At 41.8% G+C, this 22654-nt stretch overlaps 1 protein-coding gene across 3 annotated transcripts in view; it reads left to right on the top strand.

The window, feature by feature from the left end:
• The window catches only part of LRPPRC (leucine rich pentatricopeptide repeat containing), a 215170-nt gene that overhangs the window by 81692 nt on the left and 110824 nt on the right, over positions 1 to 22654 (top strand). For all 3 annotated transcript variants that reach the window (XM_053311868.1, XM_053311876.1, XM_053311886.1), the window contains 7 exons: positions 353 to 459; positions 671 to 748; positions 1102 to 1155; positions 1871 to 1984; positions 3283 to 3413; positions 6341 to 6426; positions 7962 to 8169. In XM_053311868.1, the coding sequence (XP_053167843.1) occupies positions 353 to 459; positions 671 to 748; positions 1102 to 1155; positions 1871 to 1984; positions 3283 to 3413; positions 6341 to 6426; positions 7962 to 8169 (778 nt within the window). The remainder of the gene's footprint in view (positions 1 to 352; positions 460 to 670; positions 749 to 1101; positions 1156 to 1870; positions 1985 to 3282; positions 3414 to 6340; positions 6427 to 7961; positions 8170 to 22654) is intronic.

Raw genomic sequence — 22654 nt, 5'->3', positions numbered from 1 at the left:
TATGGCAACTATTTTGGGGTAGTGGGCAGGAGAGTGGGGGAGAGGCCTTGGGCAGTACTGCTTCTGTCACACAGCAGTGGGGGGGGGGGAAAATAGATTGAAGAAAGATTCTGTACTGAAAAGCTGTCACTGGGTTTGAAAATAATTAATATTCCTTTCACTCACCAGTTAGATATGTGCTCCCAAACCACATAATCTCTATGCCTCAGTGATCATTGTTGCCATTTCAGAGCCTCTCATCAGGGTGACATCTCACACCAAAATGATTTCTTATAAATTAATCTTGATAACATGACAGTGTCAGTAATTTTAGTGGAATGCTTTCTCTTGTTCCCACCCACCCCCCCTGCAGAAGCTGTTGGCTATTTTCTTTATAACTTGATTGACAGCCTGAGTGACTCAGAGGTACAGGCCAAGGAGGAGCGGTTGAGACAATACTTCCATCAGCTGAAGAAGATGGTACCATTTCATTTTTGCTACATAATGCCTGTCCTGCCTGACATGTATCTATTAGATTTGAAATTGCAGCTTTTAAGTACAACCAGACCACTTCTCAATGACATGCAAGTGCTAGAGACTTAAATTATGTTTGAAATTTGTCTTAACAGAAATTATCTCAGTTTGGTTGTGTTTTTAAAACTCACGTATTTTTCTCCAACTCCTGATATAGAATATAGTAATCCCTCCTAATGTATTCAGAGGTATCCGCAACCTACTGGACAACTGCCATGTTCCTGAATTAATTAAGGTCTGTTGTAAATACATTTTGTCTTTCTAAATTATAAAATATATACACATACCTCCCGTTGATGCAGTTAGTTTTAGTATATATTTCTGACTCTTAAAGACATCATAATCTTATGTTTTTTATTTAATTTGAAAGCCTTTTTTTTTGAGTAAGAGAATTTTAAAGCTTTAAATATAATAAATGGTGAGGGTGTGTGCGCATTAGAAGGACAGGGAGACGCTTGCAGCTTAACCACATTCTTAGTAATACTACTGAAAAGACTTGATTTCTAAAAAATGTATTAATGAATTCATTTTTCAAATATATTTTCATATTTTTAATAAAATGTGTTTTACATATATATTATGTTTTAGGATACAATTTTGTTAACTGATAGAGAACAGCTATCACAAGGATATATATCAAAAGTAAGTATGTTGGCCATTCATTGATTTTTTGTTGTTGTTAATCCTATTTTCTTAGTGTTAAAACAAGGATTCTTGGCTCTGAAGGCATCTATTTTGTTTTCCTGCTGGTATTATAGTTTTAGAAAGTGCTAAGAACAGTGGAAGCATATTTCCTAGTGAGAGTGTTAGATGGTTTTCTCCTAGATGCCAAACTTGGAGATGTCTTAAAGATCTTAAGCACTTAGCTACTGTACTTGGTCCCCCCATGTAGAAAGTTGCTGCTCACAGGGCTTGTGCCCTACTGGACAGGAATGAGAAGCTGTGCAAATATCTTTGGCCTAAGTGACATTGGGCGGTTACTAGTGTCTGCAGAGACCTGGACACAGAGGACAGGGATCACCGGCAGCCTAATGGCTGATCATCATTTCAAGGTTGTGAGATGTGCCTTAGTAAAGGTTGTGCTTGCCCATTGCCAGATTCTCACCCCTCTAAAGCAGTTGTTGGGGTGGGGTGCCCTTTTCATTCCAATTTGAGCACAAATCTAAAGTGCAATGATAGAGTGCCTTTCTGTATCCAGCACATGAAAACAGGAAATATATATAAAATTAATTTTATTAATTATATATTTTGCAAAATATTTGCATTTTAACTATCTCTTAAAGTCACAGTGAATGTAATGCATATTTGCATTGTGTTAATGCATTGTTTTGACATGTTCCTTTCATCTTGTCTTTAGTTCTCTGGACTTCAGGTATCTGAATTGGAGAAGCAGCTTGCACAACTAGAAGCTGAAAACCAGCCAATTAGAGATGTATTAAAACAGCTCATATTTGCTCTATGTGCAGAAGAGGTAATTTTTGACACAGATGCATCCTGACTTTCAAGTTTTCAATAAAATATTTCCGTGTATACTAACGGATTATTTATGTAGCCCCATCAGTGTATGTGGCACTTTATAGAGTAACGTAAGCAAGATACAAGTCCCTGCCCCAAGGAGTTCACAGTCCAAACGTCGACAGTTGGGCTGGGAAGGGAGAGAGAGGGGGAAGCAAAAGGTAACTAGAAATGAATGTGAGCAAATGCAGTGACATGTACTTAGACTTTGTTTGAGGCTTTAGCATAAGGTAAAGTCTATTGCATTGGCCCTTGTAAATCAAACCAAATGCAGGAAAGCAATTAAAGCAAAAAGTCAGCTCATTTCAGTTACCTCTTGAATGGCATGTTTTGGGATTGCTCTGGTCTGTTAATGGTAATCTGCAAAGTGAATGATAGTAACAGCTGTGATAGGTTTATCATACATGCCAAATGTCCTTTCAAGCCGTGGCTCTGGTCTCTTATATCTAGATTGTCAAGCAACTGATACATGCATAGTCATTTGCAAGTCAAATATTACAAGGTGGTTAATGCGGGGATTGAAATTCCATTTTCCTGCTGGAGAAAAGCTTTTTGAGATAAAGAGGCTCTTACCTTCATCAGCAGGCATCCAGCTGTAGTTCATATTTTTGTGTAGGTCTGCAATTTGCTGTGTATTCTCAGACTATGCTCCAATTTCTTGTTTGTGTGGCTTTGCCATGATGTCCCTGATTTATGGAGAGCTAGAATATAGTTAACCTTAGAGCTTGTATTCTGTAATGCCAGAAGCCAGGGCTATGAAGAGGTTTAGCTGCTTTCTGCCACTCAGTACATGAAAAATGATGGCAAAAGCTTGAATATGAACTCTGTTCATATGCATTAGAACCACTGCAAAATGTTACGGATGTGATTCTTCTTCAAAGGGATATAGAAATGCATACTTGGTTTTAAAAGTTTGACACACAACTTGGTGGAATTTTTAAAAATTAAACTCTGGCATTACAGCTGTGTATGAACACTGAAACACATATTAGCAGATAATACGTATGCGTCATATATATCCACCAGAGCCCATAAGCTACTTAAATAACAGAGGTTTGGACTGGAAAAATTGTGCTCATTTGCTAAAATAACTGAAAAGTGCCTTTGAAAATTTAAAGCACACAAATTTTTAACCAGCAGCAAAGAGGTTATGCATACATAGATAAATGTAGCTGAGCAACAAATGCTTGAATGCAGTATGTCATGTGGACTATTCTTTTTTGGTTCATATATTTTGCCTAATCCTTCTTCTAGAATATGCAGAAAGCCCTTGAAGTGAAAGCCAAATATGAATCGGACATGGCTGTTGGTGGCTATGCAGCCTTAATAAATTTGTGCTGTCGACATGATAATGCAGAGGAGGCAATGAACCTGAAAGAAGAACTGTAAGTACACCGGCACTGAAAGATGTCACAGAGATTTATGCTGATACACAGACCTCATTGAATTAAGTAGGTTGAGTATTAAAAAAGGGGGGGGGGAATAACCCTCATACATTTTTAATTAGCTTTTCCCCTGATAAAAATATTTTGCTGAAATTCAAGATTGGTTGTAACAAGTTGTCATGATTATATAATCACTTTTGAAAATATATGTTTGTTGCTCTCTGTTGTATTTTAATAAATCCCTTTCTGATAGGGTTTTAGCAGCCACCTTGGCATTCAGGTTTGGTTGCTGAAGTGAGTCATGTATTTGTAGTATAGTGGGTTAAAATGCTAGCAAATGATGTTACCTTTTAATACTTGTCAGCAAGCATTTCCTTTTTAAACCTCTGTTTTCAGAAATAATATCTTGGTTGTGAATATTAGCTCCCAGCTATAACCTGTAGTGCCCAGTTTGTCAAGGAGCAAAGTGCTCTTCAAATCCTTATTTATTTCCTTTCCTCCCGACATTTTCTTCTTTGACTTTAAGGCGAATCATCAAAATATTGCACATTTTGTGATGTTCCTTCTGCTCTGTTGGCATAATTTTGGTATGCCACTGCAGGCATACAGTAAACTAGAATTTAGTGAGCAAGACTGACGGGGCCAGCTCCAGGTTTCAGGGAGCCATCAGCAAATGTGGTACATCTGTTGGTAACCTCCAGACCTGACTTCTGTAATGCGCTCTACGTGGGGCTGCCTATGTACATAGTCCAGAAACTTCAGCTGGTCCAGAATGCAGCAGCCAGGTTGGTCTCTGGGTCATCTTGGAGAGACTATGTTACTCCTTTACTGATGGAGCTACACTGGCTGCCAATAGGTAGCTGGACAAAATACAAAGTGCTAGTTATAACTTATAAAGCCCTAAACGGCTTAGGCCCTGGGTACCTAAGAGAGCGTCTTCTTCATTATGAGCCCCACCGCCCATCTGAGGAGGTCAGTCTCCAGTTACCACCAACTCATTTGGTGGCTACACAGAGATAGGCCTTCTCGGTTGCTGCCCCAAGATTGTGGAATGTGCTTCCTGCTGAGATACGATCGTCCTCATCTCTGGCAATTTTCAAAAAACACCAGAAAACCTATCTTTTCACTCAAGCTTTCACAGCTTCCTAAAATTTTTAGGTTTTAATTTCTGGTTTATTTTTAAATTTTTAAATTGTTTTTAGTTTTTGTATATGTTTCTAACTTGTTTTATGCTATTGTTAACCACCCAGAGACGAAAGTTTGGGGCGGTGTACAAATTAGATAGATAGATAGATACAAATTAGATAGATAGATAGAAATGTCTACACAGACCCCTTCTTTCCTAAGATTTGTGGTAGGACTTACAATGGCAGATGGGATGGAAGAGAGGGGACAACAGTGGAGCAGCTCTTTTGGTTGAGAGGCATTCCAGCACTACTGCTCAGGGGTGGTCTCAGGAATTGGCACTGGGCCATTCTTGGGGCCTCAAGAAATTGCCCAGCAGGGCCAACTCTTGACACGAGTACCAAGGCATGAGCTGTAAGATCATATGCCATTTCTCCCTGTTCCTATTTTGCTACACAATTCTCTCGCCAGCATGGCTTCAGTGCTTTGTGCAGTCATTGTTAACCTGGATTAAAATGAACTTGCTTTGAGAACTCTGCTTTAATCTGATTCTCTAAACCTTAGTTATGTTGTACATCTGCTCCTGGCCATCATAATTATGCCAATTTCAACATTTGGAACAATATCCAGTGTAAACAAAGCATATTCTTCAGATGATTCCTGTATTGCTGTAGATATATGGGCAAGTTTTTGGCAGTGTCAGTTCTGAAGATGTCATCTGTTTGAACTAGTGATCCTGTGGAGTACATTCTTCCCTTGTCTCACAGAGTTGCCTATAAAGTGAATTGCTTAGATAGTCTTTTCAGAATGAGTGCTTTTTATGTTTTCACATGGAAAACCATTCCAGAAATCCTGCCCCCAAGAAAGCTTATATTACATCGGAATTATACAAGATGACCCATTTGCCAGCCCTTTCAAATATACTGTTGTGCATTGTGTAGCATTGTATTAAAAGATATGTACCCCCAGTGGAACAGCCTTACATTAGTCCTAACACCACAATAATGAATGTTGTGAGACTGAGCCACGTATAGTGTATAGCATAAAGTAAAGTTGTGCCGTTGAGTCATTATTGACTCCTGGTGACCACAGAGCCATGTGGTTTTATTTGGTAGAATACAGGAAGGGTTTACCATTGCTGTCTCCCACACAGTATGAGATGATGCCTTTCAGCACCTTCCTATTTGAATCCTATTTGCTGGATTTGAACCAGCAACCTCTTGCTGTCTAGGCAAGTTACTTAAAATGTAAAGTAAATGTTATCAAGCAAGCTGATGCCAATAAGCAGGTTTTTTTTTAAGACTTATTTTTCTTTTAGTGCAGTGCTCTGAGGAAGTTGAATTCCTTAAAAAGGAAATAAAGCAATATAGAGTGGAAGCTGTGGGAGAGATTTCAAAAGTGATTGACGTTGTCTGCAGTTACAGTGTTAGTTGAAGACAATATATATTAGATTAACTTTCTTCTTTTTTGTTTTACTTGAATTAATCCTCCAAATACCTGCAAAAATATTCTGTGTCTAAATAAGAGACTAAGTAATCTTTCGGATGCTTTGGTTTCCAGGAATGTTTTCCTCTAAAATTCCATTAGAATGTTTTGTGCTATTTGGTAAAAACTTCACAACATTGCCAACTTGTTTGTCTTATTGGGGCAGGGATGGAACAATAAATATCTTCAAGATGGATCTCCTTGTCCCTGTCATAACGCCACTTTCTCAGTGGTACCTTAGCAATTAAGGTTAGATTATTATATTCCAGCATAAATAACAAAAGATAAGTTGATGCAGTTCTTTTTATGTTCTCTAGCTGCCGTAAAGATTCATCAATTGCTCTTGATGCAAATAAGTACTTGGCCTTGGTGAAAGTTTTGGGGAAATGTGGCAGACTAGAAGGTAAGCACTCTTGCTCTCATTGTATATGTCTGCTATATAATAAAGGTATCTTGCAACCAGAATAAAAATGTGAGTTGATATTAATGGTATATCATGTCCTGCAAAGTGCTTGAACATTTTGCATACAAATTTGCATGTGAATTCAACCAGAGATACTTGGACAGTGTAGGCCATTAGTTTTAATGGATTGGCAAGCTTGTCATTTACATTTGCACAGCTCAGTGCTTTTTGCATTTCTGCAGCTAGTTTTTATTAGCATTGCTGTTTGGATTGAGTTTGAAGATCATGACTTATGGCACAAATTGCGTATGTGCCTAGACTAATGGCTTTGTTTTTGCTTAAGAAGGTCTGAAGTCTGAGCATAAAGCCTATAAACATAACCTCCTTGTAAAGGGTCTAAGCACTCCAGGAAAAAAATCCTGTAACTTTTTAATAAATGTATTGTAATATTAAGATATTAAATTTGTCTTCTGTATTTTATTGAAAAGGCATTTGAAAATCAATAACTGGACTTAACTACTGAATTAACAGACTGATGTTTTGTCCCATACCCCTTTTTTAACCAGTTTTGGTAATGGCTGAGTTGCATTTAATCCATTTTGCTGTGAGCAGTATAGATTCTGTAGCTGATGAAGTTTGTAAAATGTAGAGTATTTCCACCATTTATTTTTTTTAAGCCGCACCCTTTTAGTGACTATCCAATTATTATTTATTCTATTAAACAGAAGATTATACTTAATTCATTAAACTGAAAGGTTACAATATAAATTTGAATTGTTAGGGTGAGTTTTCTTCCTCAGAGATAACATTAGATCATAGCTACCTATGCAATGAAAAGGTGGTATTGTGTTTATTTTCTGAAGCACACAGCATGCTGTAGCAGGCAGTTTCAAAAGATGAGCCTGCTTTTATGTAAAGTGGTCAAAACATTTTGCCTGTGCAATAATTAAGAACATTACCAAAAAATGCACTTATTCCATATACAAAAATGTTTGTTTCTGCCTTCCTAATGAAGCTTAATGAACCTAATGTTTTAACATGCACTCTCTTAGAAAGCTTTCATTGGCTCTCCTTGGCTAATTAGTATCGACACAGCAAACAGGCCCTATCGGTATCAGACCATTAGTCTGGCTGTATATACAGTGTAAACACATCTTTATTATCTGGCCTCGTGACAAGCCATCTGCTGAAGAAACAATGGTGTGATTTAGCAGATGTTAGCACTGAACGATAAAAGCATCCATTTAGTGGGATCTTGTTGCTATAGGGCAGACTCTACAGGGTTATGTGGTGCATAGTGGGCACACAGTTCCTATCTGTAATTTGTAGTCAAAGTTGCAGCAGAATGATAAAACCATGCTATTGTGGATTCATAATTGTAGTCTCGTTTAGAAATGCAAGTAGTAATTAACTTGAAATTGGCATTATACACCAGAATTTACATTCCTGCTGGTTTTTGAAATGCTGTTTTAATAGCAGTTTGTTTTCTCCGTACATGAAATTACCTAAGGGTCTTTTGTGGTGTTTCATTGTAGATGCTATTAACGTTCTAAAGGAGATGAAAGAGAAGGATGTCCCTATTAAAGATGCAACTGTCACAACCTTTTTCCACATCCTTAATGGTGCAGCCTTGCGAGGTGAAGTTGAAACCGTCAATCGGCTATTCGAGTCCATTATGGCTCTGGGTTTAGTACAACCTGCTGGAAACCTGTGCTCCCCTCTTGCTACTGTTCACTTGGAAAAGTAAGTTGGCTGAGGTGTGCAGTTAACACAAAGTCATGCATTTCAGTTTCCGTGCTGCATGCATGTATTTCCACAGTGAACACAGTTGCCCTGATCCAACGAGAGTGGTCTGCACTTCTGCTCTGGTTGAGAGTTCAATAGGCTCTGGGTGTAAGTGTGGGCATGGAATTGTTCAACCAGAAACCTACCTGCACATTTTGCACTGGCACGTGTGTACTCACAGACTCAGGATTATTCATTACAGAGAGAGGGTCTGGTTGACATCTAATGTTCCCAGTCCTTCAAACCATAATTTGTAGGATTGAAAATGTGGCTACACTCTCATCTACGCACTCCCTTTTCCTCTCACACACACCATGACGTAAGTTTTGGGTGGTGTAAAAATATGATAAATAAATAAATAAAAATGTGCTTAGTTGCTTCAAGGTTTGCAACAAGCCACAATTTGCTGTTAGAACAGAAGAACAACCCTGCCAGATCAGTCATAAGGCCCATCTAGTCCAGCATCCTGTTTCACAGTGGCCCATCAGATGCCTCTGGGGAGCCCACAGGCAGGAGTTGAGGGCATGTCCTGCTGTCACTCCCCTGCAACTGGTATTGAGAGGCATCGTGCCTCTGAGGCTGGAGGTGGCCCACAGCCATCAGACTAGTAGCCATTGATAAACCTGTCCTCCATGAATCTGTCTAAGCCCCTTTTTAAAGCCATCCAGGCTGGTGGCCATCACCACATTTCATGGCAAGAAATTCCATAGATTATGTGCTGTGTGAAAAAGTACTTCCTCTCGTCAGTCCTAAATTTCCCAACCTTCAGTTTCATGGGGTGACCCCTGGTTCTAGTGTTGAGAGAGGGAGAAAAAATTCTCTCTGCCTACCGTCTCCACTCCATGCATAATTGTATACACTTCGATCACGTCTCCCCTTAGTTGCCTCTTTTCCATGGTAAAGAGCCTCAGATGCTGTAGCCTAGCCTCATAAGGAAGGTGCTCCAGGACCCTGATCATTTTGGTTCCTTCCTTCTGCACCTTTTCCAGTTCTACAATATCCTCCTTAAGATGCGGTGACCAAAGCTGTATGCAGTACTCCAGATATTTCTGCACCATAGATTGGTATACAGGCATTATAATATTGGCATTTTTGTTTTCAGTCCCTTTCCTAATGATTCCTAGCATGAAATTAGCTTTTTTTCACAGCTGCTGTGCACTGAGATGACACTTTCAATAAGCTGTCCACCACGACCCCAAGATCTCTCTCCTGGTCAGTCACCAACAGCTCAGATCCTATCAGCATATATGTGAAGTTGGTGTTTTTTTGCCTCAATGAGCATCACTTTACACTTGCTTACACTGAACCGCATTTGCCTTGTCGCCCAGTCCTCCAGTTTGGAGATATCCTTTTGGAGTTCCTCACAATCCGTTGTGGATTTCACTACCCTAAATAGTTTAGTTTTATCCAAATGGGCAGACTATGGTTTGTGATTTCCCCTATACCAGTTTCTGGGGCAAACTCATAGGAACATAGAAAGCTGCCTTATACTGAGTCAGACCATTAATCCATCTAGCTCAGTATTGTCTTCACAGACTGGCAGCGGCTTCTCCAAGGTTGCAGGCAGGAATCTCTCTCAGCCCTATCTTAGAGAAGCCAGGGAGGGAACTTGAAACCTTCTGCTCTTCCCAGAGGGGCTTCATCCCCTGAGGGGAATATCTTATAGTGCTCACACATCAAGTCTCCCATTCATATGCAACCAGGGCAGACCCTGCTTAGCTAAGGGGACAAGTCATGCTTGCTACCACAAGACCATCTCTCCTCTTAACTCAACATGTAGTTTTTGGATTCAGATGTAATGGTAATCTATGGTTTGCCACAAACCAGGAAGTAACTAAGTGGAAAGAGGAAGGTGGGGGTGGTGATGTTCAGGCCCTAATTATGATGTGGATGGTCAGGAAGTGTTATGTATGAATAGCAATTCCTAAATTTAGACTTGGCTGGCAAGCCAGCCATTATTTTTGGTCAGCGCCAATCCCTTCCCTTCTGGTGATCCTTTCCAGATAGAGAGAGGGCTTAGGAGAGAAGCAGACTTTTTGTCACTTGCACTGGAATATAGAGATGGTCAGAAAAAGAGGGAGCACTCTCTTGCTCCACAGAAATGATTCCTGCTGTTTTTTACTTTTTCAAAAATGACAGTGGAAATGGGGCCTTTCAGGATGAGATCTTTGTGATGCTTGGATGTCCTGCTCTCCAGAGGGCTGGAGGCACTTGCCACTGGCAAACTGGAAAGTGGATTTGTAGATGCCTATATATGAAAGAATCCAATATGTTCAAAAGCACCAGAGAGCTTGATACTTACCTTACACTTCCAAATGCTCTGTAGGCTATATTTTGAGGCACAGTTCCCATCCAGTGAAATGTCTGGTAGCACCTTGAATGCCAAATTGTTTTTCTTCTTCCAGGATTCTTTACCAGATTATTGAATATTGATTGATTGATTGATTTCTATACTGCTCTTCCAAAAATGGCTCAGGGTGGTTTAACACAGAGGGATAATTAATTAATTAATTAATTAGAAAAATGGATGCCTGTCCCCAAATGGCTCACAATCTAAACACAAGATAGATACCAGCAGCAGTCACTGGAGGTACTGTGCTGGGGGTGGATAGTCTATTGTGTTTCATAGTCTCAGGATTAAGAATTGGCAAATCCTGTTTGGTCTGTTTGGGAACAGGTTCTGTAAAACTGGAACTTTTTTCAGAATTTTGCTCAGTGATGTAGGCCTTGTCATCTACATTCCTAGAATCTACTAGGCCTCTAAGTGTTAACATTTGCCAGTGACATTTGATTTTACATGTATATTTTAAAATTCTAATTTGTGTATTTTATAATCTGTAATCCCCAGAAGTAGAGGTATGCCACCTCAAAATGCATAGGGACACACTTCTTGCTTTCTTCTCTTGTTCCTGTAAACAGTCTTGTGGCACCTTAAAAACTGAAAAATTAATTTTATCATAGGTTTAAAACTAGAACCCACTTCATCACATGTGAGGAATTCTCCTCAGCACCCCCAGACATGGTAGAGAGGGTAAAAATTGGGTGAAAAGGTTCTAAGACAATTTTCATATAAACCTTGAGAGTAGGAGATGATTCACAACAGTAGTAATACCACTCTTCTTGGCTGTGCAAATTAATTAGCACTAGATTTGAGATGGGAACCATGGCTTCTATTTGAGCTTAACTGTACCTATGAACTGCAGTGTGAATGATAGCTATGAAATGCGAGAGGTACAGTAGATGACTAGTCTATGTGAGGCTTAAATGTATATGATAAGTGCAGAGATAATTACAGTAATAGGTGGTATTACTTCCTGGTTGAACTAAGACTGAACTTTCTGATTGAACTAAGACTGCAGTTCTGTGTACACTCACTAAAAAGTGAGTGTTGGTGAACACAGTGGGATTTCTAGGTGTAAAATGCACAAGATTTGTACTGCAAGTTGCAGCCATCGTTCAAGCTTCAGCCATAGAAAAAATTTCACTTTCCTAGAAGTACCTGCACCCTTCAAGGACCTAGTTTAATGAAAGGGGGAAAGGCCTGTTTTAAATGGAAGCTGCTGAAGATGAGTATATGCTCCTTCTACATTAAATGTGCAGCCCTCTCCCCTACCCGTTTCAGTAAAAGATGAGGAGGAAAGGGCAGCGGGGAAGGTCCTGGCAGAATTGTCAAGGCTCCAGCTGAGTTTGGTAACAAGAGCAGGGAGCCTCCCAACAGTTCTGACTCTTGAGGCTTCCTGCTATTGCGGAACTCACTCTGACGATGCCCAAAAAAGGACACATCAGGTCCAACATGTGTGGTATCTGAGATGACGCACAGCCCTAAAATATACACCCCCACAATGCTTATGCAGACTTTAGGAAATGCCCTTTAACTTTAGTTCAGCTAACAAATAATAGAAATCGCATCCTGACTGTCAGTGGTTAGTGTTGCCTGCTTTTGTATGATGAACCTGATATATCTCTCCAATATAAAGTCAGGGGGCAAAGAAATGAAATGTTACATCAATTGGTTGGAGATCTGGTCTTGTGGTAGCAAGCATGACTTGTTCTCTTAGCTAAGCAGGGTCCACCCTGGTTGTATACAAAGGGGAGACTACATGTGCAAGCACTGTAAGATATTCCCCTTAGGGGATGAAGCCGCTCTGGGAAGACCATCTAGGATCCAAGTTCCCTCCCTGGCATCTCCAAGATAGGGCTAAGAGAGATTCCTGCCTGCAACTTTGGAGAAGCCGCTGCCTGTCTATGAAGACAATACTGAGCTAGATGGACCAATGGTCTGACTCGGTATATGGCAGCTTACTATGTTCCTAACTATAATAATGGAGGCCTCTGAGGGCGCCCCTCTTATATGATGGTAACAGTGCAGAAAGAGCCACACTGCAGAAATTGCCATGCCTCTGGCATAACAGGAAACTTAGCTGTAAGGCCTAACATATCAAAAGCAGAAATAGGAGAATCATTTTTCACTCCTTTACATTCTTTTAGAAGTACTAATGTGACAAATGCTTGAAGAAAATCCAAAATAATTTGTTTAAGTCAAATGTGGGATAGTTCTTAAAGTTGGACCAAACACAATTTTAGGTACACATAAACAATAGAGTGATTGTATGCAGTTGAATATGATGGGTTGGAGACCACTTTATACACTCAAAATCCTTTGGAAAGTGAATATATAATGGTTTTTATTATTAGCGCTCAGAGTAAAAATATTCAGCAGGTGCTCTTCTTGAAATATCGATAATGTAATTCCATAAGGAGTGTGAACTTCTTGCACTTAATGTTAAATAATTTCCATAAGTCACACAAAGCATTCTTTTACTTAACCTTGTACAAGGCTGAAATAATTTTTTGAGAAAAATGTCTTTGATAATACTACAGGAGAACCTCGTTACTCGCAGAACCTCTAGAGCCAGCGTGGCGTAATGATTAGAGTATTGGACTAGGACCGGGAAGACCCAAGTTCAAATGCCCATTCAGCCATGAAGCTCACTTGGTGACTCTGGGCCACTCATGTATCTCTCAGCCTAACCTACTTCAACAGGGTTGTGAGGATCAGCATAACCATGTGGCCACTCTGGGCTCCTTGGAGGAAGAGGGGGATATAACTGTACAAATTTAAAAAAAAATAGATTTGTGGATCTGGATTATGATTCGTTGCAGCCATAAGAATGGGTTCTGTGCCTGAGGGACTATTCGGGCAGAATTGACTAGCTCCTCAAAATGCTTAGCCCCACCCCTTGCATGTGGTGTGTGTCTTCAGTTTGGGCGGGCTAGCATTTTCACTTCGGCTCCTTTCTGACCTCCATTGTGCTAGTACCTCGGACACAGAGCTCATCGGAATGATTTTTCCTGTGAGAAAAGAATATAAAAAAGAAATTAGTTTTCTGTACTTCGACCTCGGACTGGAACAAATGATTCTTATTTCTAAACCCTTACAACTTGGTGAAATTATATATCGATTTCTTGACGACATATGGACTGGACTTGGATCTGAACTTTCACTTGAGTATATTTAAATTTCTTAAGAAGAAAACTTTTAAATGTTGCATCAACTGCAACGCTAAGCTTCTGTTGGCTGATGAACATGACTCTTGTTTACTCTGTTTGGGGGAAGAGCATAAAACTTCTACGTGTAAGATGTGCTTAACTTTCTTGCACCAAACGAGATAAAACAGCCGTTCGACTGACGGCAGCTCTTTATGATGAAGCGCTTTGCCTGGGTACTCCAGTACCAGCATCCCCCAAACCTTTGACATTGGGCACATTGCCGAAGTCGATCTCAAGCATGGTATCAAAGCTGGTGTTGAGGACTGCTGCCACACAGTCTAAATCCTCGGCCTGGACTTCTATGACTACTTTTGTCAATACATTTAAGGCACCAAAGCCTTCTTCGGAATCAAGCCATCACAAGTAACATAAATCTCGACATTGAAGCTCTGGTGCAGAGGGAGCACCTCCACATCAGAAGCACCGAGAAAAGAATTCAAAGACTGCTGCTGAGACTATATCCCGTGCTACTCTTTCCCCAATGACACTTCAGTCGACTATTGGGACTCCTCAGACTCGTCCTGCATCCCCTGATGTCCTATTTGTGGGGACTGACCTACGCCAAGATTTACCCTCATTTGACATCAACACTGACCCTTCCGCTCTCTTCAGTGCCACAGTAGACACCTTCGCTGGCAACGCACACTATTGCCGATGCCTCCCGTCCTTTGCAGGTTTCATTCAGTATCGATGCCGAGGACAATGATTTGCAGGCTAGTCTGGAACTGGGCAATGCCCAATGGCTGTTAAATTTGTTGGACTCCAGCAAAAGTACTCCTTCGAGTGCCACTTTGTACGGATTCTTGGACCATGGACTCAGTACCGAAGATAATGGCATGTCTCTGTCAGTGCTGAAAACTCTGGGTGCTTTGATGTCATCGGCCTTCCAACCTTTTCAACCAACAACAATTCAACACTCAACACCACAGCCTAGCAGCCTACACATCTGGAGGGCAGCCAGAGATTATGCGACCTTGCAAGGTTTACTTACTGAAGGAGCAGCAAGAGATGCTACATGCTTTTGTTCCCCTGGTCTCCTTTCTGACTACCAGGATTAGAAACTTTGGAAGGCTCGACGTTGATGGTTCCGACGGCTACTCAAGTCACTCCTCCAGAGTTACTGATCCTGATTACATTGTTGTTCTTGACATCAACACAAGTCACCCCGGTACCTACTCCAGTTATGACTTTGATGTAGACACAAATTACTTCTCCCATTCAAAACCCGGACACAATATCGAAGTGTCAGGTCGCACTTTCCTGTATCTCTATGCAAACTGCAGATATACTTCAACCTCGACCTCTCAAGAGTCAGCCGATGCAAACTACACTTGTTACCACTTCCTTCACCACTCAAACAGTGTCTAAAAAGAAGGCTCCTGCCTCTGCTGCACCTCACACCGTGGTGTCGACGGATGATTATGATTCTTCAGCTTCGAAAGTGACTTTGTCTGATCACCCTGAGGATCTGCCTCTCAGTGGTGCCTTCAGATAAGGTTTTACCTAATGAAGAGATGCACTCAAATCATCATCAGATCTCTGAAATAGCATTGGCTCTGGAATTGGAGCTAAAGAAACAAGACCTTGATGTAGAGGACCTGGTTTATAGGTTCCTCAACTCTGTGGCCACAATCCAACCAGTAAATCTCCCCATGTTACCAGTTATTTCTATGGCTGCCAAAGCTGCATGGAAAACTTGACAAACTTCCGCCCCAGTACCGAAACACCTGGAGAAATTATACAGAATCCAAGAGGATGAGGGTGATTTCTTCTTAAAATGTCCTTCCCCAAATTTAGTTGTGATAGACTGTGCTTCTTCTTTTAAATCTGGCAGACAGCACACCACTCCGGGAGATAAAGAATGGTACCAGTTGAAAATCGCCAATTATACTGCTTGCTTTGCAAAGTACACACACTTCCTTTGGGATGATCTTTTTGAGCAACAGGCTGACCTTTTGCCTGAAGAGTTCCTGGCTAAATTGATATACACACCAAGGTCACACTACTCACACACCAACAGTTGGCCAATGCTAAGCACTTAGCAGAAACAATCCCAAACTTTGGCTGGGGCTATAACACTGAGAAGATAAGACATGCCTAGCTAAGGTCAACCGCACTTCAACTTGACATGAGGGAGAGGGTTGAGATCTTGCCCTTAGATGGGAAGGGCCTGTTCTGCGAGTCAACGGATGCCACTGGAATCCATTAAAAAATTGAAGTCAACTGCGAAAACATTTTCAACACAGATTCGATCCTTTACGCCAAAATACTGCCAGTATAATTGATGACAGTATTCAGGTTACAAACAAACTTCTGTAAAGCTTATCAGTGTTTTGGGAGAAAACCTTTTAATCGCAAGCCTAGGGCTTCTCAAGCTCAACACACTAAGCCGGCCGACTCCAACAAGCAGCACCTTTTGCTCAAGTGGCTAGTCTTGACACTTTGAATCAGTGTCAACTGGTTCACTTGGTTTAAGAGTCTCAACCATAGAACTTACCCCAAAGCTCCATCTTAGCCCCACACCCAACATCAGGTTGGCAAGTCATGCCTTCGCATGGCGCAACATATCAGACCAGTGGGTCCTTCGCATAGTCCAGACAGGCTATGCCATCGAGTTCAAGACCCTACCGGCATTCAATGGGATCAGGTACACACCTGCATCCCCATTATTGATGAACGAACATCAAACTCTCTTGAACAAGGGGGCAATATTGCCTGTCCAATAGACAGATTAGAGGTGGGGTTTTTACTCCTGCTACTTCCAAGTTCCCAAGTGAGATGGAGGACAGAGACTGATAATGGACTTGCAATGGTTGAACTGCCATATGGACATGCACAAGTTTCACATGGTGACGTTGCAGAGCATCCTTCCTCTTCTCCACTGGGAGGAATGGTTCACAACATTGGATCTCTGGGATGCATACTTCCACATTGTGGTCCAACCCAACCACAGACAATATCTGAGGTTCACAGTGGGTCATCACACCTTTCAATACAATTTCCTACCCTTTGAGTTGACAGTGGCATCCCATGTTTTTACGAAGCACATGGCTATCACCGTCGCTCACCTTCGGGCGCAAGGCATAACCATCTTTCCCTATCTGGACAACTGGTTCTTTGCAAGCCAACAAAGAAACAAGTTAGCTTCGCAGGTCTCAGTAGTCCTGGATCTATCTACTCAAGGAACTGGCATTCAGGTCAACTGTTCGAAGTCCTGGTTGGAGCCAGCCATATAAATTGATTACATAGGGGTGGTCCTTGATGTACAGCTGCAAATGGCATTTCTGCCTGAGGAGCACCCATATCAAAGCATTAGTGACATTATTTTATTTCATTTTTTACATTTTATATCCCGCTCTTCCTCCAAGGAGCCCAGAGCGGTGTACTACATAAGTTTCTCCTCACAACAACCCTGTGAAGTAGGTTAGGCTGAGAGAGAAGTGACTGGCCCAGAGTCACCCAGCAAGTATCATGGCTGAATGGGGATTTGAACTCGGGGCTCCCCGGTCCTAGTCCAGTACTCTAGCCACTACACCACGCTGGCTCTCATTCATGGATCTACCCACACAGATAGCCCACACAGTTCAAAAGCTGCCAGAACTCATGGCTTCATGCAACTCAACTGTGCATTTTGCCAGGCTACATCTTCGATGCCTTCAACTTTGGTTTCTCTCCGCATTTCGTCCAAATCCCAAACTGCCTTGGGATTGTTTTAATGAAAGGCAGTATACAAATTTAACAATAAAAATAAAACAATAAAAATGTGGACACTGCACAGATGTTGCTGACAATCCCACCACCGGTCCTTGTGTCCCTGCAAGGGTGGACAAAGCCAACCAACCTGCTTTCCAGGGTCCCCTTCCAGGTACCCCAGCCAGCAGCATGGCTGATGATGGACATATCCTTGTGGGGTTGGGAAACCCATTGCGGGGCTCTGCAAGCTCAGGGTCTATGGTCTCAAAGCCAACGCCAGATGCACATCAGCTTCTTGGAACTTCCAGCAGTGTTTCAGGCCCTTGAACCCTTTCAGCCATCCCTAACAGGGAAACATGTCCAAATCAGTCTAGACAATACTACAGCCATCACCTACTTGAATCGCCAGGGTGGAACAGTCTCCCACTTCCTCTATATGCTCAGTCTCCAGATCTGAAACGGCCATACCGAGACAGATAGGCCTAGTCACAATCCACATCAAAGGGGTGGATAACATCTTGGCAGACCATCTCAGCAGGTTCTCACTCTATCTGTAGCAACACAAATGGGAAGTCAACCTTCAATACCTCAATCTGTTGTTCCAGGCCTGGGGCATGCCAGAAATCAACCTTTTCGCTACAATCACAAAAAAGATGCATGCCCCCAGTACTACTCAAGGGCAGGCAATGGCCATGGCTCCAGAGGAGATGCTTTCCAGTTCAGTTGGGATCAAAAGTTTCTATACATTTTCCCACCTTACCCATTGCTGAACAGGGTACTAGCGAAAATCCTTCAGGAATCTACAGACTGCATTTTGATTACCCCATGGTGGCCCCAGCAGCCATGGTTTCAGCAGGCACTCAGACTGTTGAGGGGTAGCCACAGGTGTCTGCCCCCAAATGAAGACCTTCTCCTGCAGGAAAATGGAAGGCTAAGCCATCCCGACCAAAAAAAACCCTGAACTTGACCGCATGGAGGATAGGCTCTTGATGGATATTCTCCTAAACAACTGCAAGAAATCCACTCGAGTAAATTATAATAGCAAGTGGAGACAGTTCAGAACCCAGGAACATGGATTTCTACCACCACTTCTCAGGAAGTCTTGCTCTACCTTACATCTCTGAAGCAAAGTAACCTGGCTAATGTCTCCATCAAGATTCATCTGGCTGCTATTTCTGTCCACCATCCTGGATGGGATGGGAAAACAGTCTTCTCTCACACAGACTCAGAAAGATTCCTCAAGGGATTCCGCTGATCCAATGGCCCACTGATCAATGGAGCCTTTCCCGCGTTTTCTCAGCCCTGATGGAGTCTCCATTCAAGCCCATGGCTACAGCACCTCCTAAGTTGGTGACACTGAAAATGACCTTTTTGTTAGCCATAATGTCGGCTCGCTGTGTCAGGGAATTAAATGCCCTATGGATAGATGTGCTTTATACTAAATTTCATGAGCAGAAGGTAGGGCTATTCATGGACCCTGAATTCAGGCCTAAAATAGTTACTGACTTACATATTAATAGTGACATTGTCCTACCTACCTTCTTCCGGAATCCAACGACCCCCGTTGAGTGCTCGCTGCATTCCCTAGATGTGTGACGGGTTCTCCTTTTCTACTTGAAGTTGACAAAGCCCTAAAGAAAGACAAATCAACTCTTTGTGAGTTATAAGGGTGACGTGAAAGGTTACTGAATCTCAAGACAGAGACTCTCCCACTGGATCGTGGAGTTGATCATCTTAGCTTACAAACATCAAAAAGTGGACCCTCATAAAACCATATGGGTCTGCTCCACTGGAGCTTATTGTTCTTCTGCTGCCCACATGGCAGGAATTGGGCTCAGGGACATCTGCACTGCAGCCACCTGGTCCTCTGAGGATACCTTTGTCAAGCATTATGCTTTGGACCTCCACTCTGCAGCTCAGGCCAACTTTGGGAGGGGTGTGCTGAAAAGGGTCTTAGTCTGAGCATACTACAGCCACCTCCAGACTGACGGCTCATTAAGTCACCTATTCTTATGGCTACAACAGATCACGATCCAGATAAACAGGTTGCTCAACTGTAACCAATCACCTGGTAGTGATCTGTTGCAGTCACAAGACCCTCCCACCAGCCCCACTGCAGTATGCAAGTGACAACATGTATGTTTGCAGAGTGAAGAAAGCACTTCTTACCTTGTGGAGATGTACACTGCTGCAATATGTTGCAAGGATCTCAATGTCGGTTCTCAAGGAACTGAGGTGAAAACACTAGCCTGCACAAACTGAAAAGATGCACCATGTGCAAGAGGCGGGGTTAAGTGCTTCAAGGAGTTAGTCAATTCTGCCTAAATTGTCCCGAGCAGGCACAGAATCCATTCTTATGACTGCAACAGATCACTATCAGATCATTGGTTACAGGTGAACAATGATACCCGTTTTCAGTATCCTTGAATATTAAAGGATTAAAATCCATGTATCCGTGGTTCCTAGAGAACCACATGGTTCCTAGAGAACTGCGAAGGTCACTTCCCGCTCACCATTTTGTCTTCATGAGCCATTTTGTGGCTATTTTTTTACTTTTTTTTTTAAAAAAAGGATCTTTTCCTTTTGATTTTTCATGGTTTGGGGGGGACATTTTGTGCTTTGGGGGCATTCCTGGGCACATGGAAGCAATTCTGGGCACATAGAGACCCCACAGAGCATGCCACAGTAAATAATTTCACGTTTTAAAGACTTTTAAAAGATTTAAGTCTTTGAAGTCATTTGAACAAATCCTAATTGCAAGTATTTCAGCCTGTCTGGATGAAGCTTTTGCAAAGAGCCTTCATTTGCTAGAATATGTGCAAACACCCAGATTTCACAAAGGTCTTTTGGCAGTTCTAAGAATGTAATAGACATCAAGGTGTTATCAGTATGCTGATGACACCCAAATCTTTTTCTCCATGTCAGCATCATCAGGAGAAGGCATAACCCCGCTAAATGCCTGCCTGGAGGTGGTGATGGGCTGGATGAGAGGTAACAAGCTGAGACTGAATCCAGATAAGACGGAGGTACTTATTGTACAGGGTCGGAACTCAGGAGATGATTTTGATCTGCCTGTTCTAGATGGGGTCACACTTCCCTAGAAGGAAGAGGTATGCAGTCTGGGGGTCTTCTGGACATAAATCTCTCCTTGGTGTCCCAGGTTGAGGCAGTGGCCAGAGGTGCCTTTTATCAGTTTCGGCTGATATGCCAGCTGCACTCGTTTCTTGAGATAAATGACCTCAGAACAGTGGTACATCTGCTGGTCACCTCCAGACTTGACTACTGCAATGAGTTCTATGTGGAGCTTTCTTTGTACGTAGTCTGGAAACTGCAATTGGTTCAGACTGGAGAACCAGTATGATGTAGTGTACCAGGAATGGGGAGATTCAGGTCCATAATTTTGGCCACTTACTCTCAGGCTAATCTACCTCATGGGATTGTATCTTAAACCAATGTTGCTTGAGCAGAATGTGCTTCTGTTTGTGAAAGGACAATAATTTTCACAGATCTCACTCATCCTTCAATAGCTCTGTATGCCACATGTCATCCTGCTTTGGAGTGTCCCCCAACTTTCAGGTGCAGATTTTTGGAAGTGTAGCAAGTTCCTTTGTGGGGATGTCTTATGTGCTCTCCTTAGGATACAAGTCTATATTATTGTTTGCCTCCCTGAGCTTCTTGGAGGAATGGTAGAATAGAAATGTAATTAATAAATAGCAATCTGCATTCAAGTGTGGTAGTGGAGAAGGAGGAGTGGGAGTCTGAAAACAGAAATCTTTGTGGTGAGAGGATAAGAAAATGCATTGAGAGAGGGTTTCATTTTTCAATTTGTTATATATTAGCCCCCAAATTATTAACCCTATACTGAGGTTTTGTTCTAATTTATTAATACTACGTCTGAAGTAGGGATGTGCATGAACAGCTCGTGTAGCCCTGGGATCTCACCTTGTGGCATGTGCGCCAGCCATGTGTGTGCTGACTCTGTGCACAGGCTGCTGTGAGCAGCACGGCAGCCGCACGTGGCCTTTTGAACAGTGACCGCCATGCCTAGAAAAGCAGTAGGGTGGCAAAGGAGCAGATAATATGCTGCTCATATGCTTCTTAAAAGAACTAACCCCGCCAAAGCGGTTCGAATGCCGGCACCTGAACCGGTTCGACGATTCCCTAAGGAGGTGCCAAACCGGTTCGGGCGCTTCCCTAGTCTGAGGCTTGCATCTCTTTATTTCTTAAAGAGAGTAAAGATAACTTAAACACAGCTTCCTACAAACCAATACTATTATTACAGGTGAAACTCGGAAAATTAGAATATCGTGCAAAAGTCCATTAATTTCAGTAATGCAAATTAAAAGGTGAAACTGATATATGAGACAGACGCATTACATGCGAAGCGAGATAAGTCAAGCCTTAATTTGTTATAATTGTGATGATCATGGCGTACAGCTCATGAAAACCCCAAATCCACAATCTCAGAAAATTAGAATATTACATGGAACCAAGAAGACAAGGATTGTAGAATAGAACAATATCGGACCTCTGAAAAGTATAAGCATGCATATGTATTCAGTACTTGGTTTGGGCCCCTTTTGCAGCAGTTACTGCCTCAATGCGGAGTGGCATGGATGCTATCAGCCTGTGGCACTGATGAGGTATTATGGAAGACCAGGATGCTTCATTAGCGGCCTTCAGCTCTTCTGCATTGTTTGGTCTCATGTCTCTCATCCTTCTCTTGGCAATGCCACATAGATTCTCTATGGGGTCAGGTCAGGCGAGTTTGCTGGCCAATCAAGCACAGTACACTGTATACTTTTCAGAGGTCCGATATTGTTCTATTCTTCAATCCTTGTCTTCTTGGTTCCATGTAATATTCTAATTTTCTGAGATTGTGGATTTGGGGTTTTCATGAGCTGTACGCCATGATCATCACAATTATAACAAATTAAGGCTTGACTTATCTCGCTTTGCATGTAATGCGTCTGTCTCATATATCAGTTTCACCTTTTAATTTGCATTACTGAAATTAATGGACTTTTGCACGATATTCTAATTTTCCGAGTTTCACCTGTAAGTAATGACTTCAAAATATTCCCATCAGTTTTGGCAAAGAGACTAAAAATTTTTTTTGAGGGAAATATATTCATAGTGACAAAGTCTTATTCTCAAATGGAATCTTTGTGGTTATATCAGACAGAGCATTGTTAGCATT

The sequence above is a fragment of the Hemicordylus capensis genome, chromosome 1 (genome assembly GCF_027244095.1).
Source record: "Hemicordylus capensis ecotype Gifberg chromosome 1, rHemCap1.1.pri, whole genome shotgun sequence".
Classification (NCBI taxonomy): Eukaryota; Metazoa; Chordata; class Lepidosauria; order Squamata; family Cordylidae; genus Hemicordylus; species Hemicordylus capensis.
Note: the sequence above shows the minus strand (reverse complement) of the source record. Positions and strands in the feature narration are given on the sequence as shown.